General features: G+C 37.8%; 2 protein-coding genes across 2 annotated transcripts; both read right to left on the bottom strand.

The window, feature by feature from the left end:
- Window positions 1–19071: 19071 nt before the first annotated feature.
- Window positions 19072–20772, bottom strand: LOC101157553 (olfactory receptor 52E4-like). The gene has a single exon (XM_004075549.4). The coding sequence runs from the start codon at window positions 20524–20526 to the stop codon at window positions 19588–19590; it is 939 nt and encodes a 312-aa protein (XP_004075597.4). The 5' UTR covers window positions 20527–20772; the 3' UTR covers window positions 19072–19587.
- Window positions 20773–22951: 2179 nt separating this feature from the next.
- On the bottom strand, window positions 22952–25254 carry LOC101157796 (olfactory receptor 52B2-like). Its single transcript, XM_004075550.4, has one exon. The coding sequence runs from the start codon at window positions 24257–24259 to the stop codon at window positions 23321–23323; it is 939 nt and encodes a 312-aa protein (XP_004075598.1). The 5' UTR covers window positions 24260–25254; the 3' UTR covers window positions 22952–23320.
- Window positions 25255–25926: the final 672 nt, after the last annotated feature.

Below are 25926 nucleotides of genomic sequence, written 5' to 3'. Positions count from 1 at the left end.
GCAGGTAAGATTATATGTTTCAGTTAGTTGGGGTTTTGTTTGTTATTTTGGCCTTGGTTCACCCTGAAGCCTTTTAGCTTCACTTTTAGTTATTGTTGGATTGTTTGTTTATTTGTAAATAAAATTTGGGTATATTTTTATGGAGACATTCGTTTGGTGCTTTTTGTTACAGTGCATTTATTAGTTAAATCTTTACTTTTTTTTATGTTATGCCTTCCTAGGTACCCCTAGACACAAAGGGGGCGTAACAACATACAAAACACCTGGGGAGACAGTAGATAGTAGAGCTGAGCTGTACATGCAGCGGAGTGCTGCATGTACAGAGATGTTTGACAGTTCTTTGAGCCTGCTATCTTACTGCTCAAAAAATGCCAGCTGGGCTATCATTGCACTCACAAAAGCAGGAAATCAAAGGGGGCCAATCAATGAAGGTAAGCAATTTAGAATTAGTAAATATCTGAGAGCGTAACTGCTAAATGCTGCTTGAAGGCCATTAAGGGTCCAAGTATTGGTCCCCCCTGTGCCGGTCCCAACCCCACCAATACCTGTTTGGGTCCACTTTGATACAAAGGGGCTGTGGTATTTTATCTGTGGTAAAGTTTTTGCCCTCTTTAACATCACAAATGGATCCTGTAAAGCTGCAAATGGCTCTTTGTGCAAGTCCCACATCAACTTGCACTAATTTAGCTTTTTTTGTTTGTTTGGTCAAATTCACATCAAATGATTGCAGCACATGAGCAATGCTGTTCATGGGGAGAAAAGGACACTCACTTCACAGTGGCTGAGAGGAAAAGGCTCTAATGAAATAATGCTAATGCATTATACATCTCAGAGGACTAAACAGCTCCACTTAAAAAACACCCCTTTGAGCACTTTAATTGATTCAGAGCAGAGTGTGTTAATATCCCCTGTGTTTAATGGAGGTCTCAATGCCCTTGTTTAATTTTATCAGAGTTACTTTTTTTGCAGGGTAGAAAAAACACCTAATTTTGGATGCAAATGACGAGACTTTGCTTCATTTATTCAGAAAGTGTGTTTTAAAATAAAAAAAGGATAAAGACAGAGAAGGTAAATGACCTGCAAGAGATGAATGCTGTTGTAATTTGTAGAATAGCAAAAGGATATTTTGTACCTTGTAAGTTTAATTGAAGCAAGCATTTAAATATTAACAATACTTTTGTTTGAGTAAGATATAAGAATAAAGTTCTAATTCTTAAATAGAATATTAAATTAATATTTATTTCTTTTGTTAGTGACCATGGTATAAGCGAAGTGTGCATTATCAGAAATTGACGAACTTCGCTGAAGCAACCTTCCAATGTGAAATGCACACTTCGTCAGCCATTATCCCTTACTTAATATAACAATTTTTTATATTAGTCAAGTCAAGTCAAGTCAACTTTATTTATAAAGCACTTTTATAAACACTGTTAAGCACCAAAGTGCTTAACAATGCAGAATAATAACAAAACAACAAACTAAAACAAACAGAATAAAATCAATAAAAAGCGATACATTAAATAAAAATACATAAAACCAATAAAAATAAATTTATAAAACCAATAAAACCAATAAAAACATCAACTCATACTGAGTTAAAAGCCAGGGAGAAAAAGTGAGTTTTTAACTTGGATTTAAAATCATTCAGTGAACGGGCCCGCCTAACCTGCATAGGGAGTGCATTCCACAAGCTGGGGCCAGCAACGGCAAATGCTCTATCCTTATTAGTTAGGTTTAAATCAATTTAAGCTTCTTTGCCAATATAGGGCTACGTTTTGAATGTATATTTTAAAGTAAATCAATCAGTTTAGCATTGTGTTTTAAAAAAAAACACAGAAAGATGCAAATATTTTAGGAAACGGCTGAACCATGCATTGAATGTTCATGCAAATCAAAATATTCTACAATTTTTTAGATTCCGAGTGTGTTGTGTTTTTATCACTTTGAACATAAAACTTCCCTCAAATGTTTTTAAATGCACTTTATAGCTTAACGTATCACAAATACAAGATTACAAATCTTATTACACTTCTTTAAGATACTTGCATTAACTTGATTTAAGTTTTCTGCCATCTAGGTACAAAATTATTTTTTTCAAAAAAACAGCTTGTAAAAGTTACATTTTACAACATATTTTATATCAATTGAACTATGTAATTCTTTTTAGTCCGGACACAAGTTTACACAAGGGTTCTATTGTTCCATTCTTCTTATTTTTTTTTTTTTTTGCTTGTTTACCAACTTTGATTAGTTAAAAGTATATATTTAAGTCCATTATTAACTTATAACTGTCATGGTTTGAGTTTGTTGTGTCTTGTTTTTTCATTTTAGTTCTTGTTCTGTCTTGTTTGGTTCTGTTTCCTGTTTTATTTTGAAAGGTTTCCTGTCTTGTCTTGTTTCTTGTGCTTTACTTCCTTTGGTCCCCATCTGCCCTGATCGTGTTCACCTGTGTCTTGTCTGCCCTGTCTGTATTTAAGTCTTGTCTCTGCCTTCCTCCTGTGCTGGTCCATTAACTTCTGGTCGTGTGTTTAACGTCTTCATGTGTCTTCGTCAGTTCATGCCATGTTTCATGCCACGCCACAGTGAGTTTTTGTTTTGTCATCCTGCTCTGCAGCGCCTTTTGTTTGTTGTTTATTAAACCCCCTGGCCTTGGAACTGTTTGCCTCCCGCCTCTGCGTCTGGGTCCTACCGGCTCTCGAGCCACCCCCCGCACGTGACAATAACGAGGAGAGACTTTGTGTTTATCTTCAAAAAATAACAGATGTTGGTATTAGCAATAACACGTTTGATAGTTTTGGCAGGTTAAACATTATTTAAAACATTGTGAGCAAAATCAAGTTTTCCAAATTTCATCTACCTTTTTTAATTTAATGTCAAATGTAAAAATTTGTAAATCACTTTTTAGTTTTATGTTTGCTTGGTTTCATATGTTTTTGAACTTCAAAAGTACAGCTTAAACTGTTATTTAAGCAGTTTTGTCCTTGTTTTTTCTGGATGTTACTCTTACTCCTATCTATGTATTTTTTTTCTCCTTACCTCTGTTTACTTATCCAACCTTTACCAAACATTAAACGTAACAAAGAAATTGAAAAATAACATTTTGTACAAAAAGTATACTTTACAATCAGATTCTATGAAAGCAACTACAATCTCTGCAACAGGTTCATCTCCAGTCCCTGACAAAAGTCTTGTCGCTTATCCATTTTGTAGAAACAAAAGCGTATAACCTCACTTTTAATGAATCCATTGGTTTTAGAAATGTCTCATATGAAAGCTAAAACCCACCCAGATTATGTTCAATATACTAAAATAAAATTGCTTCACTGAAGAAAGATTGATCATTTAATGAACACAGGTCACATTTTGGCAAGACAAAAGTTTAGTCGGCTTGTCATATGATACACCCAATCCTGGATTACAGCCTCACCTGTGATCAATTACTGATCAATTAGTGGGTGTGTATAAAAAACACACCAGGCCTTCACATCAACTGCAACTTGACCTCTGACAACATGCCTAAGATTCACCCTGAGACCAAAGCGTTGATTATCAAGAGGCTGAAGACCAGATCCACTGTTGAGGTGGCTGACACCTTCAATGTGTCTCAGCGTCAAGTACGAAGAATAAGAAACAGATTTGAAGAGACTGGAGATGTTTTTGACAAGCCCAGGTCCGGCAGACCCTGCAAGACAACTGCTCGGGAGGACCGTTTGTTGGTTGGAAAATCCAAGGCCAGCCCCTTTTCCACAGCAGCAGAGTTCCACCAGGCCTGGTCACCTCAAGTCCCTGTGTCAACCAGAACAGTTTGTAGAATTCTGTCTCAAAATGGCCTCCATGGTCGAATCAGTGCCCAGAAACCAGCACTAAACAAAAGGCAATTGAAAAAACGTGTGGCATTTGCCAAGGCCCACAGCCTGCTAAAAGGATGGATGCTGGAAAAGTGGCAGAAGGTGGATTTCTCAGATGAGTCTTCAGTTGAATTACATCACAGCCGCCTCAAATATTGCAGGAGACCAACTAGAGCCCGCATGGACCCAAGATTCACCCAGAAAACAGTTAAGTTTGGTGGCGGAAAAATCATGGTCTGGGGTTACATCCAGTATGGGGGTGTGGGAAACATTTGCAGGGTGGAAGGCAATATCAATAGCCTAAAATATCAAGAAGTATTAGCTATCTCTTACATTCCCAACCATAAAAGGGGTCAAATTCTGCAGCAGGATGGTGCTCCATCGCATACTTCCATCTCTACATCAGAGTTCCTCAAGGAGAAGAAGATCAAGGTGCTCCAGGACTGGCCAGCCCAGTCACCAGACATGAACATCATTGAGCATGTCTGGGGTAGAATGAAAGAGGAAGCATGGAAGACGAAACCAAAGAATCTTGATGAACTCCGGGAGGCATGCGAGACTGCTTTCTTTGCTATTCCTGATGACTTCATCGATAAATTGTATGAATCATTGTCAAACCGCATGGATGCTGTCCTTCAAGCTCATGGAAGTCATACAAGACATTAAATATGGATCTCACAGTAGCACTACTTAATTCACTGATGTTATGCAACATATTTTTGTTTTTGAAGTAAATTATTTGTTAAATTTTCTCATTACTCTCTGTAGGCAACAAAGCTTTAGTCTTGCCAAAATGTGACCTTTCTGTGTTCATTAAATGATCAATCTTTCTTCAGGGAAGCACTTTTATTTTAGTACATTGAACATAATTTGGGAGGGTTTTAGCTTTCAAATGAGACATTTCTAAAACCAATGGATTCATTAAAAGTGAGGTTATATGTTTTTGTTTCTACAAAATGGATAAGCGACAAGACTTTTGTCAGGGACTGATGCTTTTGACACAAATATAAGGTACTATGACTGCAGCATGTATTGACCCTTGTGCTATCCTAGGCACTTTAACATTGGGAGTTGGGTCATCTAGACCCACTAGACAGTGCTCTGAACCTTTTTTCTTCAATGATTTGTGATCTTCACTGGTGTCCATGGATTACATGAAATCTTTCCACCTTTATCCACCTTTGTCATGGTAGGGAGAACAAGTCAATGTAAAGGTGGGGTCATCTAAGATAGCACAAGGGTTAAGCCTTATTGTAAGCACAATGTGGGATTGCAGCACCATCTGTTGGTCAGTCATTTGACTCAACAGAAGTGGGCTTTGGGCGTAACAAAACATATGTATTGTCACACAATTCAGATAGAACTTTTATTGAACGCACAATGAGGAAATTGTGTCATGTTCTGCTTGTGATTTGTTCATTCTCAGTCTTTTTCTTTGGCTTCTGTGCAGGTTGGAGGTGACTCCGCCCTTTCTCCAGTGGAACCTGTTAAGCAGTCACAGTTGCCTGCACTTTAGTAATTAACCACTGTGCATTTAAAGAACTCTGCCAGAGCCTTCAGTATTGGCTTGTTCTGCCTCCTGTCTAGTTTGTGTTACACTTTGTTTGAGTATGTAATTTGTGATTAAATCCTTTGGATGTTTCTACAAACAAGCGTGTGGCTCTTGCTTGCTCCTAGGCTTTCTCCTGCTTGCCAAGCTGTGACATACTGAAGTTAAATTGTCACATCACTGCCGCAGTTGAAGCTTTCACGACTTTAGCAGCTGACCTGGAAAGAGCCACAAATTTTCTCTACACTGACACATATCAAATGAAGGCCACCATTTAAATGAACTATATTCTGGAATAAATGTATATTCTGAATGGCACATAACCATACATATATGCTCATTGGATTATCTGACAGGTGTAATACCAAGACATAAAATTGATCAATTATACTTGTTTTATTCGGAATTTTGTCTGATTTTAAGATTTTATTCTGGCAAGTGAAAAAAAGTGAAAGAGGCACACTCACTGTAATTTCTGATGCTTTTATGGCAGTTGATCGACATAAATGGTAAATAATTTCTTTTTAAATTTTGAACTCTAAACTTCAGTCCAAATTTAGTTAGTCCGAATGGGGGACACCAAACCCATTTTTAATAAATTACAGACAGAACCATAAGTACAATGCACAAAACTTAACAGAACCACAATAAATTGTTTTCTTTCATTGTCCAAATCAGTGGAAAAATTGAGTATATACTAGATATATTATTTTATGGTACATATGGAAGTACAGTAGGCCTCCTCCCTGGATTCTGTCTTTTGGCTCTGGAAGCAGAACCAGTCAAACGTGGGGCAAGCATGTATTTATTTGTCTGTTTTTTTTGATCATTCTAATTTAACAGATACAAAACTTAGATACATTTTTAAAGAAATATATTTTTACTCCAGTTCAGAAAGAATCTACATATTTTGAACATGTTAGATGAAAATGTAATCCAAAGACGTTTGCTTCCTGTGTGGATGAAATGAAATCCACTAACTTAAACAGAAAATAGAACAGAACATAAGATATTTGGTGCAGATATAGTTATAGCTCATTTAAAATTATAAAATGGGTGTGGCAGTGATTAATACCATCACAGGAACAAAATCATGTCAAGAGAAGAGCAGCCAGCATACTCCAAGGGGCAGACTTTACTCAGAATCTAACACAGCAAGGGTCAAAAACAAGCAGCCTAGGAACATGAACAAGGCTAGGCCTTCATCAGAGAGCACCACAATCTGCCAGAAAAGAAGACAAAGTGGTGAGCTTAACCCTTGTGCTATACTAGGCACTTTAACATTGGGAGTTGGGTCATCTAGACCCACTAGACAGTGCCCTGAACCTTTTTTCTTCAATGATTTGTGAACCTCACTGGTGTCCATGGATTACATGAAATCCTCTTCACCTTTATCCACCTTTGTCATGGTAGGGAGAACACGTCAATGGAAGGGTGGGGTCATCTAAGATAGCACAAGGGTTACATAGAGCAGGCTCTAGCTGCACTAAAGAGTGTAATTGGACAGAATCAGGTGAGAAGTGAGCAGGAGTAGGGCATGTGTGTCACAAACCCAGGTGTGTGTTACAGAACCTGACAATTACAGTGTCCAAGATTTGTGACTAATGTGGCCTAGTGGAGCCTGATGTGACACAGGCAGACCCTGTTGTAACAGTGTGTAATGGGGTGGAGCTTGTGAAAAAACTGTTTTTTTTGGATGTGTAGCAGTGATAGAGTAGAGCTTTATTTTTTACTTGCCCTCCATACTAATGTTTTACAAGTTAAATTAAATAGTGTTTCCTCGGAACGTAAGAGTGAAAGTTAAAAAAAATAAGGTAAAAGACTAAAATGCTAGATTAAAATAATTAATAATAAAATACAAGTAAAACAACAATAAATCACAGAACTCTCCTGACCCCCAAATACTTTAACCAGTCAACATGCCTGTATCTAAATGTCCAGTTAAAAGTGAAAGAAGTGATAACCTATTGTGTCATTGGTGAGACCAAATGATTGGGTTGAAAACAGAGGCTGTGGCAAACTAGTGTGACAGCGGTAGCTCTTCTAGCCAAAGTTTGTCTCTAAAAGAGACCAAACTGTAACTTCGTGTAAGGGAGGGAGCTGTGACAAATTAGTGTAATGTTGCAAATTAGTGACCCAGCAACATAGTGTTACAATCAATCAATCAACCAACCAACCAACCGACCAACCAACCAACCAACCAACCCAACCAACCAACCAACCTCAGTCAGTCAGGCAGTCCGTCCGTCCCTCCGTCCGTCAATCAACCAACCAACCAATCAACCAATCAAACTTTATTCATAAAATAGCCCTTCTCATGCAGCTCGAAGTGCTTTACATTTAAAAACAGAAAACACACAATGTTGCAGTAAAAACCCAACCCACTGCCCTCCGTTAAAACAAATGACCCATGGCCCCCACGTACAAAGAATAATGACTATGTAACTGTAAATAAATGAATGCATAAATAAATAAAGAAGCAAGGGCTTTGAAAACAGCTAGCAAAACAGCAGATGACCCTTTAAAAATGTGTGGTGGTAGAGTTATTGGCTGTGACAAACTAATGTGAGATTAATCCAGACACAACTAGTGCTACAAAGGTGGGTTCTATAGCCAAAAGCAGAACTGTTGGAACATATCGTAAAAGGGGTGGAGCCTGTAACAAAATTGGTGTAAAACTATTTTCACACAAGCATTTCACGGGCATTTAGCCCATGTTGTTCACACTGGACAAGCAGGGAGGGCTTTTTCTTCTTTTTCTACTGTTTATTGGCACATGTCCGCTGTCCGCAATTTGAAGGCACTTGGTGCAAAAAGTTGAAGCAGTGCAAATCTTGGGAGTTGGGCATGAAAAGGAAACAGTTCTGTTCATTGCTAGCGTCCTTACAATGGCGGACATAGATAACCATCATGTCAGGAGAATTGACTTAGTTTATCTTATTAAAAAAACAAACACAGATGTTGTCAGGCTCATCACTGTGTCTGGGTTCACCAGATAAACCAACTACTCACTGAGTTTGGTGAGTTTCCAAATCCTTGAATGGTTAAAGTTTGACAGTATGTTCAATGGGCATGTGTTTTGTACGCAAAGCCCAAAAACGGTCAACCCTTCAACACTGTGGATGTCGCCGGCAATACCTAAATAACACATGCTCTTTGACATACTGTTACTCCTTGACTATTCACGCCATTAACGTCAATCAGCTATGTCATGGAAAGCGCAAAGCTGCTCTTCTATGCGACAATATCCACTGGATTTATCTTAATTGCTCAATGGTTGGGGAGTTACGGTAATCAAAGGAATGAAGGGTTAAAATGAAGACAAACCTGGTTAAAAAAAAAAAGTTGCAACCTCATCTCATGGAGGTTGAGGCAATGTTTGACTATCCTAACTGTGAAGGAGAATGTGACAAATTTGTGCGTCAGAGGCATAGGCTGTTAGAAAGCGATGTAACCGAGGTGAACTTTGTGAAAAACTCATGGGATGAGGGAAGTGAGGTTTTGACAATCTGGTTTACCTGTAATTAAGTTTTGTAGGGGAGCATGTGACTCAACAGATGCTTGGGTGCAAAAGTGAAACAGCAGTGGAACTTGTAACAGATGTGACCAGAGTTTGTAGTAGCACGGTTTACAATAAAGGCTACCGGTTGCACCACTACATTTGTCAGCTAATATAATTAACTATTGATTTCGTTCTTACTATTACAGAATGTTAAACGGGATCTGTTACCATGAACTAATTAAATGAACTGTCCAAACCAAGGGCATCAATAGGTGGGGGACAAGAGGATAAGCAATTATAATTGGCTTAGTGTTATTTTTTCTTACTAGGTCAGTTCCATTGTGAATAAACTAGTGAATAACTAATTACTATGTTAAAGCAATGTTCCCAACACTAGATGAAGTAAAAACAGTGGTAACTTGGTGTTAAAATTTCTGTTCCTGTTACTATGTGTTCCAAGTGTGGCAGAGTTTGTGTCCAAATTTTGTGACAGAGTGAGAGCGCGTGGCTAACTGTCGTGACAGAGGTTAAGCCTGTGACTGAATGCTGTAATAAAAGCGATTTCCGTGAAAACTTACTGTGAAAGCACTTTGTACAAAAAAGTAAAGATTAATTTGCTGGGTATTACTTTGGCAAGCACCACATTAATACCATGTAATCATGTTACTACCATCTAATATCCATGTGATAATCCTCTTCTTCCTATCCTTTCGGCTTTTCCCATTAAGGGTCACCACAGCGAATCAACTTCCTTCATTTAATCTTTCCTCTAACACGAGCTACCTTCATGTCTTTGTTCTCTGCATCCATAAATCTCCTCTTTGGTGTTCCTCATGACCTCTTGCCTAGCAGCTCTAGACTCATCACCCTTCTACCAAAATATTCACTGTCTCTCCTCTGGAAAAGTCCAAACCATCTCAGTCTAGCCTTTAACTTTATCCCCAAAACCTCTAACCTGTGCTGTCCCTGTGATGTGCTCATTCCTGATCCTACCCATCCTGGTCACTCCCAAAGAGAACCTCAGCATCTTCATCTCTGCTACCTCCAGCTCTGCTTCCTGTCTTTTGCCACTGTCTCTATAGGCCAAACAGCATGACTGGTCTAATCACAGTTTTGTGCACCTTTATTTTCATTTGAGCTGAAGCTCCTTTCACACCGTACACTTTTCTCCACCCATTCCAACCTGCTTGCACCCGTGTTTGATTTCTTTTTCCATACTGTTGACCCTGGATACGTCAAATCCTCCACCTTTCGTCTCTTCTCCCTGTAACCTCTCCCTTTTCCACTTGGTCCCTCTCATTCACACAGATGTTCTCCATCTTGCTGTAGCAGCAACGTGATAAATGGCTTAAGGAAAAAAGTAATGACATTTCTAAATTGAAGGTTGTAGTTGCAGATCATGAATGTCCTCATACGTCTTCTGTTTTATGGCACAGAAAAGGATTCAAGCAAAGGACCACGTTTCCATTGTTGGATCATATTTAGTTTTATTATACAACTGCACATTATTTGAAGGGCTGTTTTTTTTTATTCTAATGTATATCTAAAATCAACAACAGTCTAAAGCTGGAGATGTGCATGCCTGTTAGTTAACATTTATGAACTTGAGCAAATGACTGATGTCACTGATGGCATTAGAAAGCATCCTTCGACAACACAGTCCGTATTACTAGTCAAAATCAAAGTTTAGGAGAGAAAAAAGAGCTTTGTAACTCTAGAAAAGTCATCAGTCATATGCATTGCATGGTGTCAAAACACTAGCTGTTTACAGCATCATGAGTCAAAGCCCTGCGAGGTTCATTACCAGAGTGAGAGAGGTTTGAAAATTCCTCTGGGGACCTGGTTGTGACACATCTTAACTGTCAACACGCTGTAAACAGAGGGATCATTAAACTAATGAGTAAAGTTTAAAAAACACAGTAACCATCTTTTGGTAACCATAACACAGTAAAGTGTTGTCTTTGCAAAGTTACAAAGTTCAGTTTGGCATTGGATCCTCTGATGGGTGATGTCAAACTGGCAGCAAAGCTGTCATTTAGATGTAAACATCAATGTTAATTAAGGATAATTCTGTGTTTTACAAATTTTGTATACATACATTTAAAAAAAAACTGTAGATGACGCTGAATCACCTTTAACTTGGACAGGCAAAACCTTGTCACACAAAGTCTCTTTTAAAAACCCACTCTAATGATAATAGTGTTTTTGATGTTTTTAAATATCTTCTTGTGGCATTTTTCTCATGATGGAGGGCATATATTAAGAACATTAAGCAGAAAATTGCACTTTTCAGTGCAATTGCATAATTTTCAATCACACAGAATTTCTTTCTACAAATTGGTGTGTATCAGGAGCAAATTAAAAAAAATATCTATAAAAATAATTTGCATTAATTAGAAAATATGCTGGGCGGGACCAAAGCTCCCTGCTCCGCTCCATTCTGAGTAGACGACTATATACATGTATGTCTTGTTTTCCTCGTCTGAGGTGACATCTGGCTCAATACTGTACAACTGGATAGCATCAATATTGCTTGCTATTTTTGTTGGACTGGTAACGTTGGGTTGGGGTTATGACAGGCTGCAAGCTGTAAACAGAGAGCTCTCAGTCATGGGAAAAGAAAGGAAAGGAAGGGGGGGGTGCTCCTCACCAACGGTCACAACTCACATGAATTTCTATTGAAGGCTACAGAAACTATTTCCCTTTTTTCATTTTGGCTAAAAATGGCATAATCATAATTTAAATCCCACAGGCAAAGCTTTTTAAAATAGATCAAACGATGATCGAAGTGAGTCTTTAAACCACAAACAAGAAAATGCAGTGGTAAAAACAAATATTTGACTCAAACAATATAATGACTCAAACAAAAATATTGAGCTCACAATTAACAATGTAATGGAAATCAATCCAACTGTTCTAACTAACGAATTTAACCATTTTTTCATTAACTCAGTTAGGGGGATAACAGAAATGTTTAAAGCACCCACTCTTACTGCCAGACCTATTGATCCTGCAGAACCTGTTTTGTCTCTACGAGAAATCACAGAGCTGGATGTTGCTAAAATCATTGGCTCATTAAAAAATTTGAAGGATGTCCATGGGCTGGACACAAATACCATCAAACTATGCAAAGAATCCTTATTTTACCAATAACACATATGGTCAATTTATCATTTAAACAAAAATGTGTGCCATGGTCTTGGAAAATGGCTACTGTCACCCCAATTTTTAAGTCTGGTGATAGTTCAAACATAGCCAACTATCGGCCGATCAGTATCCTTCCTGTGGTCTCTAAAGTTGCTAAAAAGTGGGTAACAAAACTGATAAATGAGCATTTAAATAAAGACCATTCTCTTTTACATCCAATGCAATTTGGTTTTCGTGAATATCACTCAACCGAGTTTGCAAACTGTCTATTTATAGAAAAGATCAAACGCATGTTGGATTCTAATCCTTGCGTCGGCACTATATTTCTCGATCTAAAAAAGGAATTTGACACAGTGAATCATGAGATTCTTTTGTCTAAATTAACATACTTTAACTTTTCTATGGATGCAATTCAGTGGATAAAATCATATCTAGAATTCAGAAAACAGTGTTTTTGTATTAACAGTGTCAAATCAACTCTCTTAGATGTCCCTGTTGTACGGTGGCCCAGAAGGGTCACAACACAACACATTAACTTTACACACAACACATTAACTTTACACACAACACATTCACTTAACACACAACACATTAACTCTACACACAACACATTAACTTAACATACAACACATTAACTCACAACACAACACAATAACTCACAACACAACACATTAACTCACAACACAACACATTAACTCACAACACAACACAATAACTCACAACAAAACACATTAACTCACAACACAAAACATTAACTCACAACACAACACATTAACTCACAACACAACACATTAACTCACAACACAACACATTAACTCACAACACAACACATTAACTCATGGCCCAGAAGGGTCACAACACAACACATGAACTTACCTCACAACACTTTAACTCACAACGGAAGTAAAGCAGCAATTGAGGTGCTTTTATCATGAAATTTCCACTGGGCTGAGCGGCTAACTACCTATAAGAAAGTAATGTCACAGTGAACTGTGGAGGGAGCATGATTTTTCTACAAGAGAACCTAGCAGCAGTGTTGCCAGATTGGGCGGTTTTGGTTCTAAATTTGTGGGGTAAAAATGGCTTTAGCCGGGTTTTCATAATTTGGGCGGTTTTAGGGTCGGTTCTGCGTTTTCCCCCCCTCATGAATATATAATAGCGGACTACGTTAGGCCGTGTGGCTGTGAACTTCTATGTACTGAAGCTCAGTAAACGCACCAGGCAGAGATGCTTAACGGGCTCTGTCATCTAACCTGTTGTTGGGGGGGTGCAACGCCCCGCCTCTTAAAAATTGTGTTCTTTAAAGCCTGACACTGCGGCTGCGTGTGGGATGACCCACCTGCTAAATTTATGGTCTGATCGCTACATGGATCGGTGTCTGTATTTATCAATCCTTTTATTATTAGTCTGAACTATCTTTTATTTTGAAAAATCATCGGATCGGGTGCTAAATCAGTCCAGTAGGGGGGAAAACTCAACGAAAGCTGTGTATACTTCTTTCTCCTGATCTAATAAAAGGAGGACAGTATTGAATATTTCTTCAGCGGACCGGCCTTCTTTCATTCATTGTGTGTGTGTGCGTGCGTGCGCGCGCCCGCCCGCCCGTGTGTGTGTTTGTTGGGGACCGCACGTGCATGTGTGAGGGGAGGGAGCGGAAGAAAGGAGAGGAGCGTGCGTGCAGCGACAGAGAGGGGTGGGAGGGAGGAGTGTGCATTCATATTGTGTGTGTTCAGAGGAAGCAGAATCGTAATAAAGAGAAAGTTTCTGGCAACACTGCTGCTAGCTTCTCTTGTAGCAATAACATGCTCCCTCCACAGCTCACTGTGACATTAACTTCTGTTAGGTAGTTAGCCGCTCAGCCCAGTGGACATTTCAGAATAAAAGCACTTCAATTGCTGCTTTACTTCCGTTGTGAGTTAAAGTGTTGTGAGGTAAGTTAATGTGTTGTGTTGTGACCCTTCTGGGCCATGAGTTAATGTGTTGTGTTGTGAGTTAATGTGTTGTGTTGTGAGTTAATGTGTTGTGTTGTGAGTTAATGTGTTGTGAGTTAATGTGTTGTGTGTAAAGTTAATGTGTTGTGTTGTGAGTTAATGTGTTGTGTGTTAAGTTAATGTGTTGTGTGTAAAGTTAATGTGTTGTGTTGTGAGTTAATGTGTTGTGTGTTAAGTTAATGTGTTGTGTGTAAAGTTAATGTGTTGTGTTGTGACCCTTCTGGGCCACCGTACTGTTGGTCTACCACAGGGATCAATACTGGGGCCTTTATTGTTTACTATGTATAATAATGATCTGCCAAACACATGTGGTAATGTTGAATTTCAAATTTATGCTGATGATGCTGTCATCTTCACTAGCGCAAAAATATTCAAGAAGCAGCCTCTATTCTTACCTCAGCTCTGGTTCCTGTAAATTAATGACTTTCTAAATCTTGCTTTCTGTTAAATACAACTAAAACTGTTTGTATGATGTTCACTAAGCAACCATTGGACATCACATATTCAGGTATATTTTTGGAAGGACAGGAACTAGAAATTGTATCTTGGTGTGACACTTGATTCAACTCTGAGCTTCAAGAGCCATATTAAAAAATTATCGAATACAGTAAAATTCAAATTGAATAATTTTCAACAAATACGACCATTCATAACACTTGGAGCTGCTAGAATGTTTTTGAATTCAATTCCATCACATATTGAATACTGTATTACATGTTGGTCCTTGACAGGTGTACGAGCAAACGAGCAAAACCATAGAATCACTTTATAAAAAATCACTTAAGGTCTTAGATAGAAAACCAATGTCATTCCATGTTTGTAATATCTTGAAAAAGTACAAGTTGTTAAGCTTTGAGAATTTTAAAAAATTTAAATTGGCTTGTTTGACGTACAAGGCGTTACATGGACTTTTTCCGCTTCCCGTGTCTGACTTTTTTTTTAAAAAGGGCTCACAGCGCTCTCAGGACTAGGGCCTCGTCTCGAAGGGACTGTGAGGTTCCATACAGAAAAACAGCCTTTGGACAAAATGCTCTTTCTGTAAAGGCCAGTAAACTCTGGAACAGTCTTCCACTGTACATAAGGGAGTGTCAAACATTATTGACCTTCAAAACACAGCTCAAGCGGTGGCTGAAAGCAAACCAGTCCTGTAGCCACTGACTTTTGACTCTCATATTGTAACTGTGACTCTGTCTTTTGTTTTGTCTTGTTTTATGTTTCCTGCCTAAGGATTATGGATGCAAATTAGCATCATTGCTATAATCCAGCATGTTTACGCCTATCATTGTTTGGTAGATGTTCATTAATGTGCACTGTCCCAATTAAATGAAGCTTAAATAAATAAAAAATAAATATTTACACTTTCCCTGGTTTGTGTTTTAATGATCAAGTGACGCAACAATAAAAATGAAAAATTTAGTACATTCTTTTCACATCTACTGCAAACATTTAAATTTAAATTTGATACATGTTGCCATATGCAGGTGTATTCCTGCTTTTTTGAACAACAAGTGTAACCACAGAAAAAAACCTGATGTGGGAACTTGATCTTAAGGCTCAGATTTGAGTATTCATTGTTGAGTGTCACACGCAGCTACTCAAGACTGGATTTGAGACTTGTGAACAGTGTTCGTTTATTGACTCTGTTTTCAACACAGGTGTAAATAATCTCCATAATCTCCATAATCTTTGTCTGTTAGTCTCTGGGCCAGTGATATCCTGTGTGCTTAGGAAAAGCTCAGCCCAATGATTAATAAACCCCTGAGTCTAGAGACGCTGATGCTGGTTAATGGCAAAATCATTCATCCATCCATCCATCCATCCATCCATCCATCCATCCATCCATCCATCCATCCATTTTCACATCTCGCCATATCTCTTTTTTAGTCACTGGGTTGCTGGAGCCTGTCCTGGCCACTGTCGGGCAACAGCGGAGTACACCCTGAACAGGTCGCCAGTCTACTGCAGGACACACAATAGCTCACACACACACACTCGCACATGCATTCTTAGGGACAATTTAGAGTAAGCAAGTAACCTATAAAGCATGTTTTTGGACTGTGGGAGGAAGCTAGAGTGCTTGGGGAAAACCCAAGCATGCACAGGGAGATCATGCAAACTCTACACAGAAAGGCCCCAGCCAAGATTCCAGCTAGAGCCTTCTTGCTGTGAAGCAGTTCAATTCAGTTTTATTTATATAGGCCAATATTACAACAAAAGCTTTCTCAAAGGACTTCATACTCGTAATTGTATATTAAACATAAATCATGAAGTCATTGAATTCAATAGGTAATGGCTAAACAAACTAAACAGACTAAAACTAAACTGGGCACTCCTGCCCTTAGACCCTCCTTCTCAGGTAAGGAAAAAATCCTAAAAAAATAAAAATAAACCCCAGGGATATCCTCTCCAAGGACAGACATGCGATGTAACAGAGAAGAACTCTTTAGAGCAAAAGTGCTCAAAATTAGGTGGGGTATATCAAAATTAAGAACAGAGCAATAAACCAGTACAATTATGGAATACAGACAGAAACTTAATGAAATGATTCGACTGAAGTGTTTACCTCCATATTTTAATTAGAAGAAAGGTAGTTTTTATTTTTTTTAACTTGTCCTGTCCAACAGCTGGGCAAGCAGATTAGAACTGAGGGCCTCTTGTGTTGGACATATTTTACTTTAACAACAGGGGTTATTAATCTTCAGACAAACCAAAGGTATGTCTGAATAAACCCCTTTTGTAATTGAGTCATTCAATGATGTTTGAAAACTTTGGTGTTGGACCGGACGGAAAAGGAAAGAAGGGAAAAGGAGAGAGGGATGTTAGAGAGGGGGGGTAGGAGGGTGATAATAGGAGAGGGGGGGGGGGTAAGACCATGAAGCAGCATACAGCAACAAGTTTACTGGTTGTTTATCATTACGGTAAGGTTCAAATGTAGTACAAAAAGGGCGGCGCCTGTCCACACACTCAAATGTTATAAACACACCTGCTAGCTGGAAAAATGTCCACATGTTAACATGTACACAAAACAGATAGTGTTCACACGCATACTTATGCCTTTCAACCAACTAGTGTGAGATATTTCATTCAATCACGCAAACTGTTAGTGCAAAGGTGAGCTAACACCTGTGCTCAGGTGAGTGTTTATGTTCTTCTAAAATGGATGGTGGAATGTGAAAAGAAGGTGGGGCAGTGCCCAGCCATCCGCACACCAAGGCCCCCGCCGCAGCAGCAAAGAGAGCGCCGCCCCAGCCCAAACAGGAGAGCAGCCCCCCCGCCGCGCCGGGAGAGCCCATAGCAGGGCCCCACCCGAGAAGGGCGCCCACAGCCCCAGACGAGTACCCCATCACCACCCAGGAGTTCTGGGCATCCCCCCGCCCCAACCCCAGGTACGAGCCAGGAACCCCCAAGGGAGACCCACTCCGCCCTCCAGGCAGCTACCCACCCGGCCCACGGTTGGTCCAGGGAGGTTTTTGTGGATTAACAGCTTGTAATATTTAACCTTTTTTAATGCAAATAAATTACCAACCTTAACATATTTTTTAATTTTAGTTTTTTAATTAATGCACAACATCAACACAAAATCTTGACCTTTACACTTTTAAAGTTATTTTTGTTCTTAAAGAAATGAAGTATTCCATTTCTCTCTTCAGTTTATTGTATGTTTTCACAGTGAATTTGTAAAGTGTCTACATTTTAATTCTACTCATTAACTTCATCTGTCGCCCTGGGGCAGTTTAAATGTCACAGTAGAGCAGCACGACATGTAGAGTAGTTTTATTACTTGCTTGTGCTCACACTTGGGCTGTGTCTGAATTCCCAAGCTACCCCCTAACTACAAAAAAACGATATAGTGCGAGACTATGTAATGCCCTGGATTTAAAAGCAATTCGGACACCATGCTCACTTCTTTTTTTTTTCCTTTAAGCAGCAAATATGACGTCATGGATTTCACAAAGTAAAAATCTTACTGATATGAGCATTTTGCAACAACTGTTTATGAGTGCACTGAGTTCTGAAGATGAAAATGTTGATAGCTTATAAAAAAAAAAAACATTTAAATACGTTTTTTTTGCAAAAATTGGCCAAACGCAATGCATTGTGGTTAACATTCGCCAATGTAGTGAGCATCGATGCTCACTGGTTTTTCACAGAGACCTCTGGGAAATTTCTAAGGCACTCGATTTTGGAATTGTAGATTAGGACAGCACTACAAAATGGCAAACGCCCTATATAGTGCACTATGTAGTGAGTAGTGAAGGAATTCAGACATAGTCTAGTTTCTGTTCATTCAGGTGTGTCCATTAAGGTAATTAGTGTCCTGACTGTAGCCACTTTCTCCCAAATCTTCCAATTTGTCTGTCATCACTGGTTTCCATCAGTGCCTTTTGTTGATGTAGACATTACTTTTTGTTTCTTATTCTCAGTTTCGATTTTTCTTTTTATCATTTAATTATGCTAAATTTTGTTTTTTTGAAAGCTGGTATTGTCAAGGTAAAGCAGAACACCTTTATGAACCTTAAATAGCAAGAATTAAACAAATTCACAGTTTCTTTACTTTAAGTGTGGTCGAAATGGATGCTAGAGTAAACACTGAATAAACGATAAACAAACAAAAAATGATAAAAAGAAGTGCAATCCCCCTAGATGTAATGAAATGAAAGGGTTAAATAGCATCAATTATAAGCCCAAATGTAATCTTTTCAAAGCTCTAAAAGTTATTTTATGTCAATTACTCCTGAATGACAATTATTAGGTCTTTAAAAAACTGCTTAACTAAATTGTTGCTGCTCAACCTTTTTTTGTTGTTGATATTTTTAAAAAGTGAGCCGCCCACCAAAAGCTTTAGAGAAAAAAAATACTGTATGATCACACACGTTTTTATTTCAAGAAGCCTTTCAATAAATATCATGACACAGTTTTTACATCGTTTACACATACAGAAACAAATATGATTAAAATGAAAAACATCTCCTTTCGTTCTAAAAACTCTGAATTCAGGAATGGCTGGACTAGAGTTCTTCACTGGTTACTTCTTTTAGAAAAAAAATCCTTCTGATATTAAAAAAAAATAGTATTTTTATTACTTTTTATGGATTAAAGATGGCAATAAAGTCAAAATAAAAAAGCAGGCAAAACCCATCGCTTAACATTTGTGTAGATGGCGCCCTCTTGTGTCGATATTGATTTTGGTCAAAATGAAAATGTTTTTGTACTTTGCATTGTAAGGTCCACATAGTAATTCATAAGTACATTTAGTATAACAGGGGATGGTTTGTGTTTGTTTATTCAGTTACAAAATATATAGAGACCTACGCAAAAAAGAAATAAGAACAATAATAAAAAGGTAATGATAACGAACTATAACTACTGCACACATTAACTAGAGAACATTTCCAAAAAATAGAGATTTTTTCAAAGAGAATGCAGTATTTGTCTTTGATTTTATTATTTTTATTCCAATAATAATAAAAAAAAAGAATTTGGACATTTGAACTTTTACAAAAAAAAGGCAAACAAGAGAAAAATAGCATATTTTGCAAAGATATTACATCAAGAGAACATTGGTTTCAAAGGATGCACCCCAATCCTAAAAAACTGCAAAATCTTTTCTCTGATTTCTTTGGTTTTTAGGCCGTAGATGATTGGATTTAGAGTTGGTGGGAAAATCAATGTAGACAACCCCATGAATCTTCTTAAATGAGGAGAAATATTTTGCAGCCTGTGTGATATAATGGTGAAAAGGCCTAAACACTCTAACAAGAGAAAAACAACTAGATGTGTGGCACACGTCTGCAAAGCCTTGGCTCTGGTGTCCGACTGTTTGGATCGGAAGCATGCAATGAGGACGCGGAGATATGTATAAAAAACAATTCCATTTGCCACCGCTTGTGAAAGAGCACTGATGAAAAGCCCATAAATATTATTAATGGTTGTGTCACCACAAACCAAACTCAAAAGGTTTGGGTTATCGCAGTAGGGGTTACTCATTTCGGAGCGGCAGTTGTTGAGACGCAAAAGCAGGATGAACAACACACCTATTAAAACTAAAGAAGATGACCACACAAGAGCAATCAGTTTCATTATGTGAGCGTTCGTCATGACAGTGTTGTACTGCAAAGGGTAACATATGGCGAGGAATCTATCATAGGCCATGGCAGACAGATGGAACACAGTACCTGCCGCATAGACGTGGATAAAGAAAGCTTGAGCCACACACGCCGAGTATTGAATCCTTCTGCTGTTGGTCAGGATTTCTTTGATGAGCTGAGGAAATAGTGCTGAAGAACCGATGAGGTCATTGATGGGAAGGTTCAGCAGAATGAGATGCATGGGCTGATGCAGAGATTTATTGAGCACAATGGTGAGAATCAGAGTGAGGTTACAAAACAGAATAACCATGTAGCTCAGAGTTGCAAAAAGAAATGCAGGGACAACACTTTCTGCGGTCAGATTAAACCCACTGAAATGTATAACGGAGGAGGCGTTCATTTTTTTGTCAACACAAGTCAAATGCAACTTACAGCATTATAACCTGGACACACATAATAATTTTACCCAGCGTATAACAGTAAACAACAACACATCAAGATATCATATGCGTCATGTACAGCACATTGTACATACCTCAGACAAAAAAATACTTTGAACAACGTCTTCATCAAGGATAAATAGTGACCAGTTCTGTTGCAGACAACAAAAAACTGGTAATTTCAACTAGGAATGACCTCCTTTATATATGTCACCTTTTTTCCCTGACAGCCTGCTCCTCTCTTGAGTATTTTAAGCTCCATCTTCCACGTGCTACAGTTGATGATTTCCCTTTTTTTTTTAGGAATACTGTACATACTGATGACATGGGGCAAAAAACAACATTAATTGTGGCCACAAAATATATGAAACAATGTGAACGAAATAGTCATTTGTGGCCATGAAATTGATAAATCATACATACGAAATACCCAAACAGATCAGTGCACCTTTTAGCACATCAATTTTTCTTTCAAAAATAACACAAATTGAAAGTAATCTGTTTATTTGTGGGGGGGGGGTTTCAATAGAAATTTGAAAAAAAAAGTAAGTTATTCAAGTTTATTTCTATTTCATTTTGTTTGACAGGGAAAATCAAAACATTATCAGATATCTTGCTCACAAACCTGTAACCAACCAGAATCTGGATTCCGCACTTTTCGGCACTCATAATACCATATATCCTGACAATGGTTTTCAAAAAACACTAAAAATGTGATTTTACTGATGACAAAAAAATGACCAGCTGATGAGTCTTCCAATGTTGCTGCACATTGAGGAAACAAGTACTCAAGTATTCAGGCAATGAAAAAACATTGATTTTATAAATTTGCGAATGTCATTTTGTCTTCATTTATAACACAAGATAAAAACAGTATAATTATTTTTTATTCTATTACAAAATTGTAACCTAACCAACTTGTTTTTATGAAAGACATGGACAGAAATACCAATGATGATAGTAATACTGCTTGTCTCTAGACATCTGGGTGATAATATCAAGCCCACCTTTGGCTGTATAGCAACTGGCTCTTAATATCTTGTTTTCGTGGGTTAAAGGAGGATATTTTTTTAAACTAAACTGATGTATATTTGACACATTGTGCTTTGCAAGGATTGGTTGTGACCCTTCCCTAATGCCACACATGCTCACTACACTTCTACATCTGTAAGACCTGTTAGGACCAGTTTGCGACACAGACTGGTTCTTAGTAATTTGGCAAACATTCACACAGCCTTAGAAGAGGCCTAGGCCTCAAATTTTAACACTTTTGCGGCAACAGTTTATTTAATATTTGCACCGTGTGACCGGACAGGCTTCGTAAGCATAACCCAACAGACAGATGGGGCCACTTCTGGCCAAATTGCAGCAAGGCTGGCATTTGTCTGGGCCAGACAAAGTAAAACGTGTCTTAAATGCTTTTCTGTGTCTCTTTACGCGGCATGCGCAGTGACATCTGCATCTGAGTTACACACGTTATAAAGCACACACGGCACGTCTCCTTGCAGCATGCCTCCGCCGTACCAAAGTAACAAGTAAAAAGTGTTGTTACCGACCTTCAAAACTGATAATCGAAAAAAAAAGTTTTACAAGTTACCTGTCCCAATATGGATTGTAAAGTGCAGCACTAAGTGAGATCCAAATTCAATAACTCCTTCAAATAAGTATGTGCGTGGGAACGTTAGATGTATTATGTCCATTATTATGTATTATGTTTTGACTTTATTATTGGAGCCAAAAGGTATATTTGTAACATTTGAATGTGTGTATGGACAGGCCCCGCCCCTTTTAGATTTGTTTTACATCTAAACCTGATGTCATAGTTATAAACTTGAATCCGGTCCAACAAAAAAACTGTATAATTAATATAAATAAAGTTTAGTCTAAATTACAAAAGGGGTTTATTCAAATATACATCTGGTGTGTCAGACGATTTATAACTCCATGTTGTAAAAGTAAAATATGTCCAATGCAAGGGGCCTTCAGCGCTCATCTGTTTGCTCAGCTTTTGAACAGAACAAGTTAAAAAAATAAAAAGAAAGAAATTGAATTGAATGTACATATTGCATCTTGTTGACGACAATATATTTTAAATTTCCATTGTTGAAATTGGACGTCTTGGCTTGCTTGCACATCTGGAGTTTTAAGATATAAAATTTGGATCACCCTATGGAAATTAGTTACACAGTGAAAGTGCATTATGACTTTTGACAGTGTAAAAAACATTTATTTTTTCTTTGGGGCTTTTTGCTGAGTATTTACAAACAGTATGGATGATTTTAAATACTTTCCAACATCATACACATACACAAAATTAATTTAAAGAAACCACAACTTTATTTTTATTTTTGATAAATCAAAAGCCAAATGATGCCCAAGGGTGGCTATGACAACCAAAAGAAGGAAACAAATATCAAACTCTTACGTGTGTAGTAACAAGTGTGACTTGAACTTTGAAGTTAACTTTATCAAACCCTTATAGTTTACTTCCTAGGTTTTAATTTATGTATAAATGTGTATAATTGGGAGAGTTCCGTCATAATTTTGAATCACTTTTTTTTTCTTTCTTTTCTGCAAACCATTTTGTAACAAACACATTATGCTGTTTTTAACAAAATCCGATCTATTTATGAATGTATGTCTGTTTCTAGAAATATTGAAATACAAATTTTGGTCAAAAAGCATTTCATTTGTTTAATTATTTATTTTTATTTTATTATGGAAACACCATTCAGGATGGCTGTAATAAAACGACTACTTTGTGAAGCTAAAGTTTCTTTTTAAAAACACTACCATACACTGCCTCAGTTCCCTGGTTCTCAGACCATATATTAACGGGTCCAAGAAAGGTGGAAAAATTAATACAGAGACTCCCAAAGCCCTTCTCAGGAACGGAGAAGCATTTTCAAAACGATGAGAGATTAATGTGAAGGTTGTATTGACTTGTAAGACAAGAAAAACAACTAAATGTGTGCTACAGGTCTGAATGGCTTTTTTCCTGCCATTTGTATTATTCGTTTTAACACATGTGAACAGGATCTGCGCATACGTGTACAATATTAAAATCAGCGGAGCTCCCATATCAAGAATTATAGTAAAAAGCCCATAATAGTTGTTCAATGTGATGTCACTGCAAACCAGTTTAAGCAATGATGGATTGTTACAGTACCAATCTGCAATGTTTGTGCGGCAAAATTTAAAGCGGGCTAGAAGCATAAACAAGGTAAACATCAATGCAAAATTAAGGAACCAAATTAGACAAATTATTCTTAACAAGTTTTGGGAGTTCATAACTGCATTGTATTTTAGAGGAGAACATATAGCCATGTATCTGTCATACGCCATCGCAGTCAGAAACATCAAGTTTCCTGTGCCGTAGAAATGAACAAAAAAAGCCTGAGTGATACATGCCTCAGAGGAGATGAGTCTATTCTGTGTCAAGATGCTAAAAACAAGGTGAGGAAAAAAAGCTGTTGCTCCCACAATGTCACTGACTGGTAAACTAAACAGCAGAATAAACATAGGTTTATGGAGCTTTTTACTCACAGCAATGGTTGTTAATACCAGCAGATTGCAAAAAACAATAATCAGATAGAAAAGAGTCCCAAACACAAATGCTGGATAAATATATATGGATGAAAAACCCAGTGAAGACAGAGTCAGCAAAGTCTCAGAAGAAAAGTTTGAAAACATGACGATCCAGTCTGACTGCTTTTCTTGATGAAAGAAAGTAGCTGAAAAAAAAGAGGAAATGTTTGTTAATTTATTTTGATTGGGGTTTAGTTTATAAAGTGTTCCAATAAATAAAAAAAAAGAAGTGTAAAAAAAACTACATGTACTTGGCTGCGCTCAGAGCATCTGTGAAGTCTTGTGGCAGCGCAATTGATCATGCTCACCCATGCTATAATTTATCCCATTAAAATATTTTCTATATAAAGGACTGAGGTGACCCATGAGATGTGAGATTCTGTCCTTTGCTTTTCCCAAAAGGGTTAAATAACAAGTGATGTAATCACCAAAGCTTGTCCAACTTAACTACGTAAGCTGCAGCAAACCCACTTTGACAAGGGTGAACAATTTTGTCTGACCTATGAAACAACAATTTATAAAAATTGTGCTACAATCAGAAGTAAAACTTTTCCAACCTCATCCTGTCTGTGCAACTGCAATATGGATTGCTTTTAACTTTTTTATTTGATGTAATCAAATACTATCAGGGGTGTCAAACTAATTTTCACCGAGGGCCACATCAGCATAGTGGTTGTCCTCAAAGGGCCAGACATAACTTATACATGTAACTAAATCTAATGAAAAATATATATAACTACTCCTTAATGTTAAATAACTCATTATTTACTAATTATAACTTTTCAAAGTGACAATTACAGTTGCGTAGAAAACATATGTTTGCTTGTTACTCTAGCATAAATCCTTTTAGATTTTGTCCGCTTATTAAAACCCACAATAAAACTGTCCAAGTGAATGAAGAAAAATAACAAAAAACTGAGCTAGAAAGAACACGTAGTACATGTGTTACATTTTACAAAAAAAGGCCTTGCATCCAACTGATTGTTTGAACAATTTCTCTGCATTCACACATAAGACCTGCAAACACTGAATAATTAAAACTGCAGCTACTCATAAATAACATGTAACCAACAAAAAAAAATTAAATTAAAACTTTTATGCTTTCGCGGGCCACATAAAGTGACATGGTGGGCCACATTTGGCCCCCGGGCCTTGAGTTTGACACATGTGAAATACTTGATCATTTTTCACGTACATGTCAAAGGTTTCTTGTGTTTTTCGCGATCTTTGTTGCTTCTGTTCGGGCACAGCTATTTTTAATTTATCTTCAATATTTAAACAGCTGTCAGGATCACTGGTGTTAAAGGGATCTATTTGTTTCCTGTGTGTCAAGCTGGCCTCTGATAATGATAATGTCAGGTGTCGGGGCCGCCCTCGGACACCTGCCAAACGATTGGGTCATGCACACCTGTTCTGCATCTCATCAGACAACCTATTTCAGTCCATCCACGCCCTCCAGCCATTGTCAGTTCGTCTGTGGAAGAATACACACATCTCTGCTGTTGCCTTGCTGGAGCCAAGTCAAGCCAAGCCAAGCCACAATAAGCCAAATTAAGCCAAGTCAACTCAAGCTAAGCCAAACTCAGCCACACCAAAATCTTTTGGATTCTTCTCCTCTACGCTATCAACCTCCCCTAGGTAGAACTGCTCTGGAGCTAACCACCTCCCAGTTTCTGCTTCATCTGATCAGCCATCCACGAGCATTGCCAACCAGTTCCTCCATTTTTATGTTCAATAAACTGCACAACTTCTAACCAAATCTCTGTCTGCTA

Source organism: Oryzias latipes, chromosome 13, assembly GCF_053564925.1.
Source record: "Oryzias latipes strain Hd-rR chromosome 13, Olatipes_Hd-rR_3.1".
NCBI lineage: Eukaryota > Metazoa > Chordata > Actinopteri > Beloniformes > Adrianichthyidae > Oryzias > Oryzias latipes.
Note: the sequence above shows the minus strand (reverse complement) of the source record. Positions and strands in the feature narration are given on the sequence as shown.